Below are 21,317 nucleotides of genomic sequence, written 5' to 3'. Positions count from 1 at the left end.
TATCACTTGGTATGGCGTACTTCACATGCAGCTTTCATCTTAATGACCTCGGGCGAGTGGGTTCCCGGACACATGCTTCCGCAGCATACCTGTCACTTATTTAAAAACCATATAGAAACAAGCGTAGTGAATGTCGAAGCAGCGCAGATATCTCATCGTCAACAAGAATGGAGGGGACGAGCGGCGCCGACCCCACGGATGTAACGGAGAAGAAAAGGCTACAGAACCGGATGGCACAACAGAAATACCGTAAGCCGTTCACGATCAGATATCCACCGCTTCGCCTCTGCCTTTACTTACAGAGCTTCAAATCTTCAGGTAAACGACTAAAGGATAGAATCCGGGAATTCGAAGAGCTCAAAAAGCACCTTGGCGACTTGTCCGAACTGAAAGACTATGTCGACGCAGCTTACTCACCCCCTCCACCAATGTCCAGACTGAGGGATATAATACAAAAGGCACTAGCGTTGGTATCCTACCAGGTCAGGAAGTTGGCGCTCCAGAATCAGACCATTACCTGTGGGCCATGAACTGCCCGCCGATCAGCCCTGCCCAGTCAAACAACTACCCTAGAATCGCACCAAGCTCAGCCCTTGATTTTCTGTCTCCAACATCTGAAAATCTTGATTATTCCTCATCTTCGCTGTCAAGCGAGTCCCAAACACATATTGGTTCATGCGCACGTGTGGCCCATCAATGGCCCTGGGCACTTTCTGCGTCATCACCCAGAGTATCAAGTTCATTCCAGGCGACGCAGGATAATCAACTCGCCGTCAGTCCCGAGGGCCAGCCTTTCTGGGGGGCAAGTTCTGAGGGGCGATTTATCCAGATTTTCAACAGTATACACCAAGCAGGATATGAGAGCATCGAGAAAAGTAAGTTTGCAGCATTTTCCAACCTTGAAGGGCTTCCGAAGTAGTTAAGCCTTTGAGACAACGCGCTCTTCCCAGCCTTCCTCGACTGACGAGCGTCTACTAGTGATCGTTGAGTACTATACAGCGAGCTTCAAAGCCGACAGCGTGGCTCACTGGTCGCAGAAATCAAGTCGTAGGTATCGTCTGCGCGGGATGTTACAGGATATCTATCACGACTCGCAGGCTTGGCCGGAGGATGAGAGGATAGTGTTTCACGAGGCGCTTGCATGTATTGCTGCACATGAGCGGGTTACGAAGACTCGATGTACGCACATATTGGGCACTACTATCTGAATCACGATACTTAGTAAAAGTAATTCTGTCAAGGAGAGTGATTGTCATCTCAAGTGAACTAGATTGTAAAAGATTCAATTCTATTCTCAGGCCTCACCTGGCCTACAACTCAACAGATCCAACTTGGCAAACAGACTAGTATCAAATTCGATAACAGTACTGTCTAAAGTATATTTTCTACGCGCGTGTCAACTTAGTATCGATATTTCTGAGAATAGCACAACCCAAGCATGCGCCCCAAGCCTCGTCAAATCAGTACCTTTGGTCAATTGTCGTTGGTATCGGCTTTTTTGTCTTTGACGAAAGGACGTCGACGCCAGGAGCTGGCTGCAACGAAGACCATATAGGGTCATTCTGCAGTCCTTCGCCTCCGTCCACAAGGTGCAGATTTTCCTGTTCCGTAGTCAGATTCGCCGTGTTCAGATTCATGGTGGTTGACGCGTAGCTAAAGAATGGGTTGGAAAACATTGCAAAGAGTTTGCAAAGAGTTCCTCGGTGGTTGTTTCATGTATGTCGGTTAGGAGTGATTGCACATTGGTCTTGAAGATGATCATTGCGAGCAGCCAATGGCCACACGTGGTTGACTATTGTCTCAATGGTCGTGAAGAAATTTTATGCAAAGCCCACCTTTACTAATTCCGGATCAAGGAAGAGATTTGTTGCCATCCACTTTCATTCCCTGTTAGACTACGGGCCATTTTTTATCGGCTGGAAGGAGCCCAATAGGTTTAAATTTGGGGGCCGCGAGGTCCAGAAGTTAGGGCAACCGAGGAAACATGCGATACACAGCGGAGTCTGGCAAGCCGATAAGATGCGGGCACTTCGGGGAGGCCCCAGGCCGAGGAGGAAGTTTCGGAGAAGGTAACGAACGCCACGTTCCACCAACATTATCTCGGAACGATTCCGGAGTAATTACGGACCTCCCGAAATTGTCCCTCAGACCACTTTCATTTATCATGGCCATGATAGCAGCTCGGGTTCCTGCGACCGATTTCTCTGTAATGTGAAACATACTACGGCTAAGGTCTACTCAGGAGCACTATCAACACTTGGAACCCAGAGTTTGGTCTATGTTGAAAGGTTAGTCGGTCGGTGCAAGGTCTTAGCATCCGCGCCGTGCCGGTAAAGTCGGCCTTCGACTACTATCGTCAACCAGGACGTCGGGTTCCATGGCTGGTCACCATGCGCGGAGGGATTTGAAGTGCTTGCTGGAAAAAGGAAGTCTGGAACCTTTGATGAAGGAGATGGCAGAGAGCACTATCGAGTATAAATAGTATCATTTGCCTCTAAAAACTAACGTATCTTAGAGAGAATTCAATTTTGACTCATTCAAGCCCCATCTCGACGTCAAGAGCCATTCGCAGTTGATAGTATCCCCTAGACTGGGGATACGGCAGCTCGGCTCATGGCCACGCGCGAAGACGGTGTTATCGTGTCTAGCCGCAGTCATGTCCAGCTGCCGGTGAGGCTGAGTTTACTAAATATGCATCTCATTTAATAAATCTGGCAGGTTGGGACCAAGCTCAGGCTTCCCAGGATTATGTTTAGCTTCTGTTGGCCGTGCGGTGATACTCAGCTTGTGTTGAGAGTGGAGAGAATTCTGCCTTGCTACCTTCAACGGGTGCATGAAGCAGCCATGGGAGGAAGCCACGGAATCGTCCCGGTTCATGCAGGATGATTCCTGAATCCTCATGACGTTGTGGGGATACTAAAATTGGATCTGAAACTAAGGAGGAAAGCAAGATAGTTTCAACCCCTCTTCCCATATTTTTGCTTTCTCCCCCCTTTTCCCCATGAGGAGATGCTATTACAAGAAACGGTCAGCGTCCTACGAAAGGCACTTCTGTGTCCAGACTCTGAGCTAAAGGCGTGCATGACTTTCGTTGCTCTCCTAATCCACGAGCACATTAGGCCACGGCCACTCCTTGGGGCAAGTAGGTTTGCGGTGCTTGCAAAGGGATTGATTTTATCCCAAATCCGGTTCCCAGTCACAGCCACAGCCTCCACGAATCTTCAGCTACCCAGCCATGAAAACCCACGCCTTGTCGAACCTTGACAACTGGGCGTTAGAAAATCCCTGTTTAGAAAGGAATACCAGCAGTAAAACGTACTGCAAAATGTTTATCTTACTTGCAAATAGCTGAAATACTTTCTGAACCATGTTTATATTATGCCAGGCACGTCTTAATGGCCATATGGAGACCCAGGTGGGTTCCCAATTATTAAATAGTCATTACTACTCTGAGAAGGTGAAAGAGAATGGAACATGCGACAAACTAGGACCAAGTGAATTTTTGACGCAACCGCCTCGCGCCAAAGATATGTTTCCTTATATAATGTCAATTGCGACTACTCCCTTGAACAACCACGATCACTGTGTAAGTCAGTTAACTATGCGGATCTCATTACGTAACAATCTCACTCCTAGTATTCTCCCACCACGGCACGGCATTGCCCTGAGAATCCGCCACATCGCTATGCGTGTGCGCTCCTGGGTCCACCGACTCCATCATGTACCACCTGTGCGGGTCTTTGTATAGCAATTGCTCTTTCACCTACGCTTAAAGGCATTGGTTGAAATTGGTATGTCGGCGTACACTAGTCCTATTCCTAGGAGTCAGATCAACGCTTGCGTATTTCGATGCACCTGCACGTCTCGAGGATTGGAACTGGGAGGAGGGTTATGTCTGCGAGAAGTACCCAAAAGGCGTGGACGGGAAACACCTCACCGAGGCTGGCATTGCTCTTGCAGGAGCCGTGCATCAGTCTCTCAGGACTGGCGGCGATCTGCTCCCAGAAGGATTGCACAGGTTTGCAGAAGAACAGGATCCAGAACCAGGCAAAGACTGATATCATAATTCCCGTAGCTACGTGCTATCAGGTGGACCTCCCCACACCTTCATTGATGCCAATCCTCAACGATCGCATCAAATGAAACCAAGCAACGAGATTCTCCAACTCGCCTTCCATCACGTCGAAACCCCTAAATCTAGTGAAAAGAAGCTGTTTCATGTATTCAGCAAGTGATTCGGAAGAAACCTCATTGGACAAGTTATCTATTTCAAGGCGCCACTGCACTTGCCTCGCGCGGCATGGGCGTTACGTGCGGTTGTTCGAGTAAATGTTGCCCCACATAACGGACACTCTGCTTTCGGTATCAGCCCCGACTTCTCGCGCTGGTGTCGCCTGAAATTGCTGAAATTTGAGAATTGCCTGCCGTTGCAGGAGTGATCCCAACATTCGAATCGTGGTTGTGGGCTCAAAATTTGAAGCTGTTGCCCTTTTTCAAATGCGGTCATGGTGGGTTCAGTTGAGGTATACGCACTTTTGTCGGTCAGCAGAGGTTGCACAACGATGGAGGGTTGGCGAAAGATGCTGTAGATATCCGTTAGCGTGAACTGAGAGGCATTGTCCCGAGAGTTCACCTACGAACGGGGGTGAGGTTCTGACCTGTAAAACGAAAACTGGCTCATTACGCTAGAGGGGAAAGAGCTGCTTCTAAAATTGTCAGGAAATTGGACCTTCGTCATCAAGTAAACAAGAGCAGTTGCACGTTCGGCCATGTATATGGTGCCTCTACGAGTTGAACTTACGAGCTAATAAGGTACTGGCCAGGCATGGCACTAGCAGCTGAATGAAGAAGTTGCGGTCGAGGCAGGAATGAACTAATATGATAGTCAGCTCATCCTATAGCAAATAGCATCATATTAATTGGTATGCAAGAAACTCTGTATACCTGCGGGATAGATTAAATTGGAGAGGCCTCATATTCGCTGTGGGAAGACACGAGAATTGCACTGGATGATCTGGGTCGTGATAACATGGAGGTCCTTCAGGCTGTCCACTATACCACACTGGGTATACTGTGGACTGACATTGTTGTGAAGGGTAGTAATGCTCGTTAAAAACTTGGGGTGGCAGTTGCAGTGGTTGAATGGGACGACAATGCCGAGCATATCCTGCTAGTGTATCAGCAATACTTCTTACAGCGGCTCGATTCCCATTTTCCAAGATTGTGGTCCTCATTCTACCTTTAATTTGACATTCCACCGGGCCGTCCAAATATTTCTGTAGGGCTGCGGGTAAGGACTTTGCTGTGATTCAAAAACATCTGGTAAATGCGCATTTCTGATAAACATACTTCTCGAGCATACCAAGGAGTAGTGGGTCGCGTCTCACCGTGCTTTCTCCCAGTCGGTTCTTCTCCCAAATTGTCACCGTCGACAGGAGGATTCGCCTTTAATTCACAGTGTGGTATGCCAGATTCATGGCTTGAAGAGCCAGTCCTGGTGTTTGAAGCCAGCGAATGCCGAAGTCGTAAAGGGTTCGAGAACGCCTGGGTACACTGTGGGGCAACTTCAAAAACCGTGACCGGCTCATTGACTGTCCAAGGGGTAATCTGTGTGAAAAATTCGTCTTGTTGAGAATCCAGCGCCTGTGCCGATTCGGTTGAAGAAGGAAGACGTTCCATGTTTAGTTGTCTGGCTGAGTCAGGAGATTATCTTCCCTTGCATACTTAAAATAACAGAACACTGCGAGCGAGAGTAGCTGGAGGTTATCTGATTTTTGCCAGGGTCAGACAGCATTCTGAAATTGATCGGGCAAAGACATGGGTGGCAAAGTGAGCGAATGTGGTGAAGTGCTAGAAGTTGGAAGAGGGCATGACATCAGAAAGGTCAGGTCTGTCGAACATGCGCCGCAGCTAATGCGATATTACTATTGATACTCGGGATCAATTACGGCAAGTTAACTCCGGGTCATGACGCCGGCTTCGTATAGGTGGCCATCATGAGAAAATATTTGCGTGCAAGCTACGCTACTGCTACTGTTTGATGATTTGTCGAACAATGCAGACTATTGAAGTACGCACGAGCAAGCACATCAACCGATCTGTGGGGTATTACGACACCATCTAGGACTTTCTGATTGGGTCTTCGCATGTCTGACCATTATCTAGCTCTATAGGGAGCTGCTTGCGAGAAGGTCGGGAGGTTAACTTTCAACTAGTTCTCGATGGGCCTACCCGGCGAGCCGCCCTAATGCTTTGGTTCCAAACAAGTATTCACGAGCGGTGTACTCTTCGGGACAAAGTTGGCTCCGAGGACAGTGGATTGCGTTTGTCAGCTGGTGGTGAGTGGAAACATTGAGTAGCTGAAAACTGCGACTTGCAAGATGATCCTTTGTTGGACAGTTTCGCAGACCAGCTCGACCGCAGCCGTAAGGATGTGTATACTTTCAAACAATGTACACCACTTTAAATACGGCCTTCGTTGCAGGTCGCACGTGCAAGCGCCATATTGCCCCCAGGAACACACTTTTTCCGACGACTGAGTTAATTTTGCCTGGTTGCCAGCGCTGTGGAGAGTAGATACAGTAGTATGTGGGGCAAGATCAGTGAAGCCGAACCCCTAAGTTAGCACCGGGTCGCAGTCGGCTGCGACTGTGCCAATCAAGGTAGCCCTCGACAGAAGCGTGGGAATTATGACTGCTAGTAATATTAATTTTAAACCATATATTGGCAAATCTAGGTACGAAGATTTATACGAATAACGGCCCTAATAATGACGAATGTGTGTAGAATTCTCACAATTACTGCTTCATCTGTCAGTGCATCAAATTGCTAGACTCGTTTTCCTGCCAAACCTCATTGACCGCGGAGGGACTACTGCCCGAGTGATCATTGTATTTTTGCAGTCTACAATCCTCGTTGAACAGATCCGTAGTCATATTTCATTGTCACATTACGACACACATCGCCCGGATACTTCCCGTCCGTCAATTCCGCACCTGCGGGATGTATCCATGAAACTCTGACTCATATGACATCTTACCCATCATCATAGGGAAATTCGACACTAAAAAATTCAAGAACGGCTTTTCATCCGCGAAATCACATGTTCTTTCACCCTTTCTCAGGTTATTCCGTCATGATGTGTAAATATTATCAATCTGGCTCCTGACGTTCATTTTCCTGATGGACCTGCCGCAATTCCCAACCACCCCAGGCAGATTTTCCTCATGAGTATCTATGTTATGGCAAAACAGCAACCGAAACGATTGCATAGGGGAGTAACGGCTTCGTTGATTAACACTTAGGTGAGCAAGAAGAAGCCAATAGGCCAAGACTACGAAATTATGTTGATCTACGTGCGGTAGATAAAACAAACCGAAATCGCATCCAAGCAAAGGACGATGCTTATAGAAACACATTCTGCCATCTCGTCAATGTAAATCCAGAACCTGTAACTATGATACTCATGTTTGGATGAAGCCCCAGCTTCGAGATTGGTCTTTGGCTCTCTCCCACATCGAGCAATTAATATTCGTGATTGCTTGGCCAAAAGTTCCCTGTAAACGGAGTGTGTGCGGACCCAGTCTGGGAGTTGAGAGAGGTTGCATTTCGATGAATGGCGCCAGAATTGGAACAAAGAACAACATGAGAAAAAGTATTTCACTCGAAGATATTGTCTTTCCTTGGGGTCGGCAGGTTCATAGAAGCTCCCTTCGTCGAGTCATCATTTTCTAGCTCTCTAATCCGTCTCTGAAGAAAAAGAATGAATCTACTTTGGTTAGGCATGAAGTGAAATTATTTCCCTTGACGAATAGATTCTCCAGAAACTTACTCTTTCCCACTGGTAGACCCAAAGCTTTCCATTCTTTTGATACGCTGATCATTACGGTCAGACTGTTTCACACAAGGTCCACTGGTAGGCCGATGGTTTAGAAACGTCGTTCTATAGCTAGCGCCAACTGGAATTATGCAGCTCCCGGAACGGTTCCGGTCTTTTTCTCCACGCGCCCCATAGTCGCCCGTACATGATTCTCTCAGAGCCAATAGGCTTTGCGAGAAGCCGTCTAGAACCGGTGCGAGTGCCATCTCTATCGTTTTGCTACCGGGACTCTCCCGGTTCTTTTACTCAAATATGATCTCCCCAAATGCGATCTTCCTGAATCATGCTGTTATACCCTGGTCGACCGATGCCTAGCCCATAGTAACCGGTATAGCTCTTCTCAGCATAAAACAATTCGAGAAGTGTTCTAGCTTTTCTAGTAGACTGACTCCTCTCGATAATCTAAATGCAAATGGCATGGAGAGTACCGGAAGTTGGACTACGGACGGAATATTAGATACCTGGATGAGAATAGAGGATAAACAGAATTTGAAGTCAGATCCAGTCCTATTTTTGCTATTATATTCGAATATATATGTATCTGTGACCACACATGAAACAGACATCATTGTCACTAGGGGACAAGTAATGTACAGTAGCGTTTTAAAAGTTTTTCCCGACCCTACTTTCTATCACCACATCAACCATCAACCCTATTTTTTTTCTTCTTCCCACAACCTCAAAATGCTAGATAGCCTAGCAGAAACTACTAAAAAGCGAAGAAAAAAAGGTAAGCTTACCCCTAACTAGCGTTTAGTAATAGTATATACTGCTAATAACGGTGTATCTAGAGCATAGCTAGCACGTGATTTTGTATAGATCCGAAGACGATATATAATACTATTCAACGCTATATATAACAATATATAGTTAATTTAGTACCTAGATCTAGTAGGCCTAGGAAGCTTAGTAGTCGTGATTATACCTTTCTATATTTATAAGCTCGCTAGTATCCTTTTTAGACCTATAAATAGCTATCAGCCTACTTACCTAGTTATCCTTCTAGGTTAATAATTTATCGAGTTCTTCGCCGATTTAAACTTATTAAACACTTATTAAAGAAGAAGATCCCTATAGGGTTAAAGACTACTTTGAAACGATATTATTTTATATTAAAATAGCGAAGAATTAGTAATTCTTCTAGGATTTAAAAGTAGATATTTTCCGACGAGTGTTCTATTAAACGATTATCGAATACTAGGCCTAAATAGTGCTAGATATTCGTTTCCGAGGCCTATAGGCGTAATCTAATTAATAAATAGGTTTATATTAAGGATATATCGTAGATAGTTTAGAGTACTATCTAGCTTAGTAGTCGGTCGAAGCTTATTATAATAGAATAGGAGGAATCTAATAGTTAGAAGCGAGGTTATATAATAAGATCCTATCTAGACGCGTTAGAAGAAGGTCTCTTACCTATATATAGACTAGGGAAGGTATTCTAATAAGATAATACTAGGATTTATATTACGAAGATAACCTAAGAGTAGTTTAAAATATACGGTATTTAGGTTAAGGATTAGCCTCTATACTTACCTAATTTAAACCCGATAGAACCTATTTAGAGATAGTTAAAACTAAAGCTTTTTAAGTTATATTCTAAGCTTATTAATATAGGAAAGTCTAAGGGGGATTAGCGCTATTTTAAAAGATATATTATAGAAGCTTAGGATATATTAGAATAGAGGAAGATAGATAGGCTGATTTTAGGGATAGGAAGAAGACTAGAAGCTATACGGAGAGTTAAGGGTTATTATATAAAATATTAGTAGTTGCTAAGCGAGTCTAACCCTACCCGAATTCAAATTTTCTTACTAGAAATATATAGCTTGAAAGATAGTAGTATAGTGTGTAGTGGAATAGATATATATATTTGATGTTAGGGTGGTGAAAGTGGGGATCGGGAAATACTTTTGAAACGCTATGTATATAGATATCTATAGATATTTATTTCTTTTAGGATCAATAAGAATTCTTCCCCAACCGCAATTCAGACTTGTATTTCAAGTTCAACTTGCGCTCTTCAATAGATCCGGACGAGAAATAGTCAGATTCCGTTTCCTTTTGGGCACTGGTAGGATCAGCACAATCATCAGCAGTGTTTCGTGAATTTTCAGTACACCGCATTTTTGTTTGAGCATATCATACTTTGCTAGATAAATTTCAGAAAACGGAGCTAAATTTATCAACTCCGACTTAGTAAGTTTAGGAGGCGAACGATAACACAGTCTGATTACTTTGAGCAAAGTTAACAGATATTATATCTCATTGTTCAATGCAGGAAAATCATTAAGGTGGTGGGTGATAATGATGAGAGGGGCTGTGGCAAATTTGGAAAAAGCTTACGGACATCACTTTACATGAGGGCGACTAGCGGATTGAATGACAACAGAAAAATAGGAAATCCGAAATATTTGCAAGTAAGTATAGAATATTGAAGAACAATTCATTGAAAGCAGAGACTCCTTAATGGCGGAATAAATTTATTGTTGATGAGGCCGTGGCTCTAGTTCACAACCTCCCCAGCGAAGAAATGATCCCTGTATAGCTGCTGCCTTTAGGCCAGGTAAGAGTAAGATGATCTTTAGCTTGAGCAATCGACTCCGAGGCGATGTGCAGACGCCTCATATCATGTAGATCAAATCCTTCGGAGCCCATAATCATCTATGGACCTCTGGCTCTAGCCATATGCTTTGCGCTATCAGAAAATTATACAGGGAATTATCAATACGGCCGATAGGCTTGTAAATAAACTGAACAGATGAATAATCCTTTGTTAAAATCTGAGCAGTATCACTCCAGAGATTGCGGGAAACATGTAAATAAAATTTCTCAAAGGCAAAATATAACAAGAGAGCGGCTCTCGGTCAGCGGCTAATCGCTTTCGTATCGCAAATAACATTGGAGAGGCTTTCAGCTTCCATAGAAGAGTTAAGCTTGATAACGGAATGGGGTTTGAGGGTCAAATCACGTAATCTTCTCTGCAAACCACAAGGCAATGCTCACAGCTTATTTGCAAATCCCAGGCGCGGACCGGAGTGATCGAAGATGACAAACTGTGCTTTGAGCAGGATATCTCCGAAAATGGAGAAAGGGAGGCCGGTGTTAACCTGGATACCTCCGTAACACAGGTTGTTACCTAGGGGCTCAAAAAGTATGTAGCTGCCTGGGACAACTCCGCGGTAGGCCCCGATGCCGAAGATAAAGTCTGGCAAAAGGGAAGTGCAAGGGAACACCCATGCAGCATTGCTTGGATCGAAGAATGCACCCACTACCTTGGAGTAATACTCAAGGACAACAACAGGGGGAAGATACAGAAGGCTAGTTCCAGTGTCTGAGGAGAATCTTAGTGCCACGATATAAATAAAAGGGCATACTTTTACTCACCCGCAATTCCACTGATAATCCTTTCGTGGTACGGTTCAGGCCCGACTTGAAACCCAGTAACATCGAGCTGCCAGTAAGCATAATAGCCCTGCGGCTTTGTGACGGGGGTCCATGCAATGGGCCCCTTGAATGCGGTGGGGTCAATGAAGCCAAAATTATAGGCTCCTGGACGCCCATGCTGAAGGTCCGCGGTGAACAACGGTTCTTTGAGGGTTGGTAGGATATTCTCAAAGAAAGTCAACTGGTGGATCGGTGACACTGGATCGGTGAATCATTAGATCAGACCGCTTTGCTAAGTGACGAATAGCTTCCGAACATTTGCACTCACCTGTATTTATAGTACTAAAAGCCAAACCTAGCAAACCGCTATCGAAAGGATTGGTGGCAAACTGTGGCGAAACAAATAGAGCCACCTCCACGGCCTGTTCTACAGCAACGCTGCTTCCAATTGCAACATGGTCTTTGAAAACAACTCCACCGGATCCACTACCATCGGCATACGTTATGTCCCATGTCGCTCCAGGCATTAGCTTTGAAGAAGGGCTCAACTTCGGGTCATATATCTTGTGACCAATGCCCTCAACGTTTGTCAAGGTTGAGAGAACCCAGCTATAGGATACTTTCAGGTAAACAAATTTGATTTCTTCCTTGGTAGGGTGATGGCACTTACAGATCGGATGAACCTGTGTCAAAGTCGAGATAAACAGTTTGCCCTCCAATTACGACCGGACACACATATTCGCTTTCCCAAATCAGAGGAATTGCGGGCGTGCTTCCGGACTGCTTCTCTGCTGCAATGGCAGCTGCGTAGGTTGAGTTGTGAGTGACATTGTATTTTGCTAAATCAGAGAAATGAATAGCTGCAGCATTCTTGGTGAAGTTCAGGTTTGGCTGCTGAAGCACCTTGAAAGTTCCAGAATTTGTCGCCGGCGAAGCCAGCGCGGTGGTTATGAACAGCAGCGAAGAAGCGAGACTTGAATACGTGCCCATTTTGAATATCGTGGTCTGATCACAGCCCTGGAGATGTGGTATAATTCAAAGACGGGCTAGACTATATGAGCTTTTTAAACCTTTGCAAAATTTGCAATCGCGTGCTTATTTTCTTTCAAGATGCCATTATTCCTGGTGTAACTGGGGGATATTAAATGTGGATCACGGCCATGTTGTCATTCCCACGTTAGGTTAGGGTGCCAGATTAGTGAGGGTATGGACTGTGTTCAGCATACTGCAAGGTACCTCTCTCAGCCAAATACTTCGGAAGGATCGAATTGCATGTGATGCAGACTGTCATATTTGTTAACTTTGAGATGTTGTATGCTGTACGAATTAGCTCATATCTGCGTACAAATCAGCCCACATGAAACGATGTAACTCTGGACAACCGTCGGCGTCGCGGTTGACAGAGAAGACTTCAGGAACATCTCGGGATCAGATGTGCATCTTAGCTCTATTCGGCCAGTCAGGCGGTTCTAGAAGAGTTAAGGTCGCCGGAAAGCATTGCCGATATCAGTATGTATCCTCGTACAGCCATTTAAATGGTGCAAGATTATCCAACTAAGTTCGCCAAGCCAATAGTTCAATCCTGTAACCTAGGATCGGTCAAATACCATATATCTCAGTAATTGCTATCGCGACACCAGTATCCGAGAATGATGGTATAAATGTCACGACAAATGCAGCCAGCCTTTTCTCCGTATCAGGCATCGATTTCCAGTCCTGCGAACAAAATGCTTCTTTTCTCTCTTTTTCTTCTCTTCTTTGGTCACTTCGGAGCTTGTTATGCTACTCCGACCAGCTCGGGAACGACTGCAAAGCTGGTCGAGCGCGATGGCATCATCTATCATCAATTCCAGGACCGCTCCACTAATTCAACCATCGAGGTCGTGAAGAATTCCGGAATTTGCGAGACCACGCCCGGCGTCAACACTTACTCGGGATATTTCTCCGTTGGTGAGGGGATGAACATGTGGTTCTGGTTTTTTGAAGCCCGCAACAACCCCGAGACTGCTCCATTGGCTACCTGGTTCAATGGTGGCCCAGGATGCTCTAGCATGATCGGTCTTTTCCAGGAGAATGGCCCCTGTCAGTTCTATGACGGCGATCACGAGCCGAAGCTAAACCCCTACAGCTGGAACGAGTATGCAAACATGCTGTACATCGACCAGCCTATTGGAGTCGGTTTCTCCTACGGCGTGGATACGGTTGTTTCAACTGATACTGCTGCCAAGTATGTTTGGAAACTCATTCAAGCGTTCTACGGTCAATTCCCAGAGTATAAAAGCCGTGAATTTGCTATTTGGACGGAATCATACGGAGGCCATTATGGTCCAGGTTTCGCAGATTACGTGTTAAAGCAGAACCTAGCTATCAAGCAGGGAAAGGTGTCCGGTGAGGAGATTAATCTGGTCGCGCTCGGCGTCAACAACGGCTACACAAATGCTCCCGACGTCTACAAGTCATATATTGATTATGCGCTGGTGAATCCTTATCGCCCTTTGATCACTCCGGACCAAGCTGCCGAATACTATGCAGACTACTACGCGGCCTGTCTTCCTGCCCTCAAAGAGTGCCCGAGCCCGACTGGCGGAGACGCCGCCTGTATCGCTGCATCCGCAATTTGCGCTGAGCTGATCGAATCTCCCATCGCATCTACTGGTAACTTTGATGTATATGATGTGCGGGCCCCCTCTAATGACCCTAACCCACCTAAGACCTATAGCAAGTATCTTTTGCGCCCAGATATTGTTAAAGCAATTGGTGCTCGCTCGTTGTATCAAGAGTGTCCCACGACTGCCTATGCGCTATTTTCGGCTACTGGAGATGGTAGGGCTATCCGAATCCCTCCCTCACATCTATTCACACAGGTTAACGTGTTAATAGATTCCCGTTCATATCTCCAGCAGCTTAGCGATGTTGTTCAATCTGGCGTGAGAACATTGATGTGGGCAGGTGACGCTGATTGGATCTGCAACTGGCTGGGTTACAAGGAAACTGCCGACAAGGTATCCTACAGTGGCCATGATGAGTTCGCTGCAAAAAAGCTCGTTGAATATACCATCAATGGAACACAGAAGGGAACATACAAGACGGTCCACAATCTTTCATACCTACGTGTCTTCGAGGCCGGCCACGAGGTTCCCTTTTACCGTATGTCGACCCTTCGGTTAATGAGATAAAGGCTAACATTGTCAGAGCCCGAACTCGCGTTGCAAGTTTTCAAGCAGACCATGCAAGGAAAGTCTATCTTTTCGACTTGATTCGGGAAAACTCAGGTAGGAAGGCCGCTGCTCTAAACTCAAATGACGCCCAATCCGGTGAGGGAAAAGGAGGCATTCAAAGGGCACACATTCGCTACCAGAACTCTTCACAACTGCTTTTCTCATATCTTCCATGCTACGTTTGTATAATCGAACATAATTCTTCCAATTCAAAGAAACGGTTATGTAGAATACGATTGTCCAGAACAGAGGGACCGCACCCGGATTCGGTCTTCCGGTACCAGTGCAGGATTGGTGATGGTCGGGCGCCGTTGTTTTAGGCACTAGACTCAAGCCCGCAATAAGAAAATACATTTATGAGCATTATCTAAGACAGGGATGAGAGATACGATGAAGGATATATTGAATTTTATTGAGCTTGGAAATGAAAGGTGGGACCGTTTGTAGATGCCACACTCAAAACGGTCTACAAAAATAGAATGTATTGAACTTGATTTCCTACCTTCCTTGTTTAGTCGCTTGAAAAGGCTTCTTTCCGAGTAGAAATCTTGCATTTATACTTTGTAGGCTAACATATCTTCATATCTTCATACGTACAAGAGTTTACCCCGACAGTTCAGCCACACAATCATGGAGATCACTGTGGCATATTGAAATCCCGATACCAGCCGGTATCCCGTCGGTCTTGTGTGCCTGAGATAAACATTGGCTTTGCAAGATGGAGGATGATTTCGCACCAGAGCCGTGTCCGTCCCGGGATCGCTCCGTGATGGATATCTGAGGATACCTCGGACATGTCCCGGTCCGGATAGGATTCAACTGCGGTCCTTCACTTACCCCACCTGCAAGCAGAATGTTCCTGGGAATTGTCCATACTGGAATTTTTCAGGCTTTTAAACGTGTCCCTTCATGCCAGCAATCCTGCCACTAGAGTCATCCACATCCAACAATACGGCCCGATACCTCGCCGCGCAGGCTAAGAACCTCGGTAACCCTCTATTCTAGTACTCCGAGTACGGTATAGCCTACATCGTTGTAATGAATACAGAAACCGACTTCTCTAACGCGCCCGATAGACCCGGCGGCTCTTCTTAGTTGAACGGCGGACCGTTCGGTAGGCCCAACTAGCAGATCGACTTTCATAAAGCGGATCTTGCCTCCGTCGACCGTACTATGACCCCCTGGGTCATTGTCGCGGGCCACCGACCCGGGTATAGCACCGGAGTCAAGCAAGGCTGCGACTCGTGCCAGGCCGCGCTCGAGGATATCGTTCACAAGCATGGGGCCGATCTAGGTTTTTTCGGACATGTGCACAACTCGCAGCGCTTCGCGCCCATTTACAAAGGCACCGCCTATGCTAACGGAATGAATGATCCCAAAGCCCCGATGTACATCGTTGCTAGTGGTGCTGGAAATATTGAGAGCCTTAACCCCTCTATTGTCAAGCCTTCCTACACTGAGTTTGCCTACGTATTTGATAACAGCTATGCTAAGATTCGATTCTTGGATGACCAGTACCTGCAGATTGACTTTTATCAGTCCTCAACTGGCACTCTCTTGGACTCGAGCACTCTGTACAAGAGCCACACTTCTCAATTCGTCCAGCAGTAAATTGGGGGTTCGGGTGCACAAGTGGAAAGGGGGACAATTTAGGGTTTACATGTAGCTAATACTTTTCTCCTTCACCTGATTCGTGTCGAGACAGGGAGCGGTAACTGATCGCTAGACATGGGATATACCGAGTGACCCACCTTTTTTTTTCTTTTGCATAGTAATTTGGTATCTTCAACTTTACGGTTATCGTAGCATCGTATATCTCAGCAAATTCTGAGGTACTTCAACCTGTCCCATAATATGCGTTCTTTTCTTCAATCAAATGACTCGGTCATCAGAAGTTGGTTCCGCTTGCTCCTACCTCATAGCCTATGCGCTCAAAAGGATCACTAGCCCATACTATCCCAGCTTGCTCCCATAATCTGTTAGTCTACATAGATTTAGTAAATTGCATAATTGGTTTCCTCTGCGTAGCCACCCTGTCGAAATTTTTGAATGCGGACCTCGTTATAGAGAGTTGGATTTTCATTGTAAACCTCGAATAGTGCGACCTTAGCTACGACAATAACATATGATTGATTGGTGCTTTGCTGACTCACTATAATTAGTGACTGTATATTAGCTTGCTCGTACATCTACCAGGTGGCATCGATTCACTCGGGCACGGGGGCGACGGTATTGCGGGGACCGACAGATTCATTGATTCAAATACACGTGAGCCACAACAGGCCAACATGCCAGTACCTGTTGGCTTCGTAACTTTGACTATTTCTGAACGGAAACTAATTCTTGTTTGTGAGAACTGTCGTGGCCATCTTGTTTGAGTCGCAGAATGTGTTGACAAATGGGTGAAGCGATTACTGTATTGCGAAAGTGAATTAAATTCAAATTTACATCCTATCTAGCAAACATGCTTAGTAGATTCGTCAAATGCTGGTACATAAGTTACTCATTCCTCTCGTACCTGAGGGTAACGTATAGCGTGTCTCAAAATTCTGAACATACTCGACAATTTATGAGCGGACCCACTGCCAAAGCAAGATGGGCTAGCCTCTTTCAAAATCAATTGCATTTATTATCATCCGACAGCAGGTTGTCCGATCTTACCTGCTAATGTAGTTTTTGAAAAATGATAACCGGGGGAACGAACCCAGATAGGTTGAATGATTTGTTATGAACTGTGAGGAAGCCTTTAATAGTATTCCAGTGGAATACAAAGAGATTATACATACAGTGGGAAGTCGAAGGCTTTTTCAAATGAACTTGATCTTTGTATATCTGGGAAGGAATCATTTCGAATGTGCCGCATCGTTCCTGAGCGACAGGCTCATCACAACATGATTAATCAAGATTCTACAAAATTGGTTATGTGTTAAGACGCATTGGGTTCTCCTCGCTAACAAGGACGGAATTGAGAATAGAAACTCACATCATTGACAATTGACTACATACGAGAGCAAATGATCGGCCAACCAATCATTTGCGGGTGTAAATATCGAGTGTGCTTTCCTCGACATCACCCAACCGATTTCACTAAGCCTCGAAAATAACAGTCTACTTGAGAAGAGCATACAGAAAACGGGTCATCATGAATCTTCCACAGCAGATTAGGATTGTAATTGATGTATACAGATAGGAACAATAGAGAGTCGCCAAATAGATGAAAAATAGGAAGCAGTCTATCGGGGAAGTCTGTGCGTGAAGGGACAGCTACAAGGCACACCGCTGGATCGAGTGTCAAATGGTCATCCAGGAATGAGAAAGGCCCAAAGGCAATGCCATGTCGAAGAGGGGGTATCAAAGTCCCTTCCTTTTTCCCTCGCAAATCGTGTAGCCGCTTACTCGCAAGCGTAAACTGTGTGGTAAATGGTGACGGTCTCGGTCCAGGAGCTGGAGAACCAGCCCGACACGGAGCCAATAGGGGCTATAGTGGGAGCTGGCGCACCAACAGTGGACGAAGCCCGTGATGTCTCGCTAGAGCTGGAGGCAGACAATCCGTTTCCAGGCGAGCCAGAGTCGGCCTGGGAGCTACCAGTAGGAGCACTTTCAGAGGGACCGGTAAAGATAACAGTCGAAGCAATAGCTGGGGAGTTCTTGGTGTTGCAAGCAGTTGAGGAAGCATCTTTGCCGGCAGCGGTGCCAGTAGAAGCGGGACCGGAGGGAACGGAGGCGGAGACCGAACCTGCAAAGCCGGTGTGGATACCACTGGGGAGAATGCTTATGGATGGAACCGAAGCAGTGGTGATGAAGCCAGAGGGAACCAGATTAGTGCTGGACACACCGATAGGAGTGGCAGATGGTAAGCTAGGGATAGAAGCAGATGAAGCGGGAGCACCGGGAATGCTACAACCAGTGAACCACTCGATTATAATGAGCTGAATGTTGACGCTGATTTCAATTCCCGTGCAACCACCGAGAAAGGCAGCCAGCTCAGCACGAGCATCCCAGGAGAGGACGGCAGCGCTCTCACCAGCAGCGAGGAGGCCGAGAGCACTGCGGAGGTTGATGCTCAGGGAAGTAACGATAGTATCGGTCAGGAAGTCGGAGATATCAACGGAGAGGCCACTAACAAGGACGAGGGAGGCCTCGGCTGAGGCGGAAACGGACAACCAGAGCAGAACAACGCCCTTCATCTCGACTCCGAGAGGGCAGCTAGAGCCGGTCAGCCAGACAGCGAGAGCGGTGCGAACGTCAACATCGAGGGCGGCGGCGCGCTTGCCAGCAGCACAAGTCTGGAGGGCAATGAGAATATCGGCGTCAATGTCAACGGCTAGCTTGGCGTTTAGGAATGCAGCGAGGATATCCTGGGCGTAGACTGAGAGAGCACCGACCTCCTCGACGTAAGCGCCGATAGAGGCACCGACGGAGATGGCAGGCAGTGCAGTGCTGGAGATACTCCCGATCTCGACAAGTCCGCTGACGTGGGTGCCGTGGCACCAGCCGATGACAGAGGCCTTAAGTGCTGCATTGAGTGTACAATCGGAGGAGTTCAACCAAGCAACGAGCGAAGCCTTGACATCAGCCCCTAAGCCGGCAATAACACCGCCTGCAGCACAAACACTGAGACCAGCATGGATATGGGTGCCAAGGTCAACGTGAGCGTGAACGTCAAGGAAAGTAGAAAGAGAAGCTTGAGCAGAGGCGCTCAGAACGAGAGTCGACGAGAGCTCGCTCGACGAAAAGATACCATCGACGGTGACATAGATAGATTTACTGGCAGCAATGTCGGCGCAAGTAGGAATATAGACCGACAGAGCAGCAATAACATCGGCGCTTAGGGTAGCAGATCCGGAGCCTTCACACCAAGTGATCAAAGAATTCTTCAGGGGTCCTGAGATTTGGGTCTGGCCAGCCAGCCATCCCTTCAGCTCAGCACGAGCACTAACGTGAATATTCCCAGCAGTGCATCCAAGAGCACCCCCCTCCAGAGCGGCAGCACCGTGAGCACTTAGCCCAGCCAGGACGGTGGTGGAACCGTTAAAGCTAATGGAGCCAACCGATCCGGTGACATCAGAAGCAGCATTACCGATAGTATGGGTCAAGAGACCGGGAGTACGGCGCTGAATGTCGACTTCTGCAGGGTAAGAGAGAACAGAGCTCGCCAGGGAGGTGAGCAAAATGATGTCGAAACGCATCGTTGACGACAAGCGTTGAGATTCGAGTTCGACAGTGTTTCAGAGTCGCAATAGCGAGTATATGGTCAATGGCTTTTAGAAGTATTGATATGAAGGAATGGACTGGGAATAAATATCCCAAAAGGAGAGTCGAAAGAACAGAGAAGGAAGAAACAGGAAAGGACAGTGAAGAAACGGAGCAGAAACCGTCCCTGAAGCAAGTAGCGATCGACTGGTGAAGATTGATAAATAAAGAGCTACACAAGGCGGGATCCTCCCTAGGTATTTATATACCCTTGAGACATAGGTCATGGACCACTAAAAGATTTAATGGCTCGGGTATCCCTCGTCATTTATCAGCCCTAGGAGGCCAATAGTAAGGTAAAAAGTTGTTTCCGTACTCGGAATTCACAGTTAGAAATCGTAGAGGGGAAAAGACCTAGAGTCTGGGGCCCTATAGTGCTAGCACAAGCTAGTTACCTCGGTCCTACAAGTAAAACCAGCCTTCTACTCGGAGACTCGGTCTACGATTCGAGCTATCGAAAGTCCAAGTCCGGTGACCCACCGAAGGGGACCCTCACTTGAGCCCATCCCCGCTTCCTAAGCCTCGGCCTCACAGATGCCGGGAAAGACGGATTTGTCCTGACAAATACCAAGAGGGAAAGCATAGCGAGGATACCTGCATTGTTGATGAGATTCAATCGACCTGCGGGGTGATGGAGCATTATGTAGATAATGCGGATCTATCGAGCTGATTCTAAGCAGACTATAGTCGGGTTATACACAGCTCCATTTGGATGTATGCAACTAAACCAACCTAAAAAGCCAGGCAGGTCCCAAATTTTCAGGGACACGTTTGTCATGGCCCAGCCAATCGTTGACAGCCACGACCCGAAACCTCATTTTCCGATGCACGGTCATATTTTTCTTCTGTTTGAATTTGAGTTATCTCTTCAGCACTTTGGCTTTGGAGCCTACCTGGTCTAGAGGGTTTGGAGTAAAGTATGGCTATCAAGCTTCAACAACAGACTGATTGATTGAGGTAGGACTGTCTACATTCTTCAAGGCAATTCTTTAGAGCAGAAAGTGGGGTTTCATACGAAATAATTCTTAGTTCTCCGTTCCAAGCAAGCCTTGTATGGCACTTTTTGCCTATTGGTATCAAGCTTGTGCGTCGTTCCATGTCTTCGCCGAGCCACCGGAGGCGATAAAATGTGGGTCTGTCCCGGAGGCAAACCCCGACCGAATGAACTCGTTAGTCGATTTTGAGGATCATGAGGTGGTGAGATGCACCTGAAATAGATTAGCTTCATTTGGGTCGTGTTTTATTTTTTTATACTAGGGGATTATTGGCACTATAAGGATCGGTGCTTTCCAGCTCGGCACTCCCTACTAGGTAAGCAAGGACTCCCTAATATGTCCTCGCTCCATCCGCTCTTCCCTTCTTTTCTTCAGCTTGATTTCTCTCATCGTGTTGAACTCGTTCCCCTTGGTAAACTAGCCCTATTCTCACATATAATGCCATACTGTATCAGCTTGCTGTTATGCATGACTGAGGAAGGTATTCCGGTGGAGACCGTACTCCAAAAATGAAAACACTCCGGAAGAGACCCGAAATTTTCGGAAGAGACCCGAAATGTTCAGTTTTCTAGCCGTTTTCTGCAG

General features: G+C 46.5%; 6 protein-coding genes across 6 annotated transcripts; 3 read left to right on the top strand and 3 right to left on the bottom strand.

Moving 5' to 3' along the window:
* Positions 1–3,719: 3,719 nt before the first annotated feature.
* Positions 3,720–4,058, top strand: N7462_010976 (uncharacterized protein; the record flags this gene model as incomplete). The annotated part of the gene is made up of 2 exons (XM_057082690.1): positions 3,720–3,736; positions 3,830–4,058. 2 exons carry the CDS (start codon positions 3,720–3,722, stop codon positions 4,056–4,058), a joined length of 246 nt encoding a protein of 81 aa, XP_056928045.1.
* Positions 4,059–4,972: 914 nt separating this feature from the next.
* N7462_010975 (uncharacterized protein) lies at positions 4,973–5,679 on the bottom strand (the record flags this gene model as incomplete). Its single annotated transcript, XM_057082689.1, has 2 exons — positions 4,973–5,167; positions 5,350–5,679. 2 exons carry the CDS (start codon positions 5,677–5,679, stop codon positions 4,973–4,975), a joined length of 525 nt encoding a protein of 174 aa, XP_056928044.1.
* Positions 5,680–10,881: 5,202 nt separating this feature from the next.
* N7462_010974 (pepsin-like aspartic protease) lies at positions 10,882–12,256 on the bottom strand (the record flags this gene model as incomplete). Its single annotated transcript, XM_057082688.1, has 4 exons — positions 10,882–11,213; positions 11,267–11,524; positions 11,595–11,875; positions 11,937–12,256. 4 exons carry the CDS (start codon positions 12,254–12,256, stop codon positions 10,882–10,884), a joined length of 1,191 nt encoding a protein of 396 aa, XP_056928043.1.
* A 737-nt stretch (positions 12,257–12,993) lies between these two features.
* Positions 12,994–14,523, top strand: cp6 (uncharacterized protein; the record flags this gene model as incomplete). Its single annotated transcript, XM_057082687.1, has 3 exons — positions 12,994–14,089; positions 14,147–14,413; positions 14,459–14,523. The coding sequence occupies 3 exons, from the start codon at positions 12,994–12,996 to the stop codon at positions 14,521–14,523; spliced, it is 1,428 nt and encodes a 475-aa protein (XP_056928042.1).
* Positions 14,524–15,657: 1,134 nt separating this feature from the next.
* On the top strand, positions 15,658–16,095 carry N7462_010972 (uncharacterized protein; the record flags this gene model as incomplete). The annotated part of the gene is made up of 1 exon (XM_057082686.1): positions 15,658–16,095. The coding sequence occupies one exon, from the start codon at positions 15,658–15,660 to the stop codon at positions 16,093–16,095; it is 438 nt and encodes a 145-aa protein (XP_056928041.1).
* Positions 16,096–17,876: 1,781 nt separating this feature from the next.
* On the bottom strand, positions 17,877–19,673 carry N7462_010971 (uncharacterized protein; the record flags this gene model as incomplete). The annotated part of the gene is made up of 1 exon (XM_057082685.1): positions 17,877–19,673. One exon carries the CDS (start codon positions 19,671–19,673, stop codon positions 17,877–17,879), a length of 1,797 nt encoding a protein of 598 aa, XP_056928040.1.
* Between the last annotated feature and the right edge of the window lie 1,644 nt (positions 19,674–21,317).

This window comes from Penicillium macrosclerotiorum (assembly GCF_028827735.1).
Source record: "Penicillium macrosclerotiorum strain IBT 26536 chromosome Unknown utg000011l_segment0_segment0, whole genome shotgun sequence".
NCBI lineage: Eukaryota > Fungi > Ascomycota > Eurotiomycetes > Eurotiales > Aspergillaceae > Penicillium > Penicillium macrosclerotiorum.
Note: the sequence above shows the minus strand (reverse complement) of the source record. Positions and strands in the feature narration are given on the sequence as shown.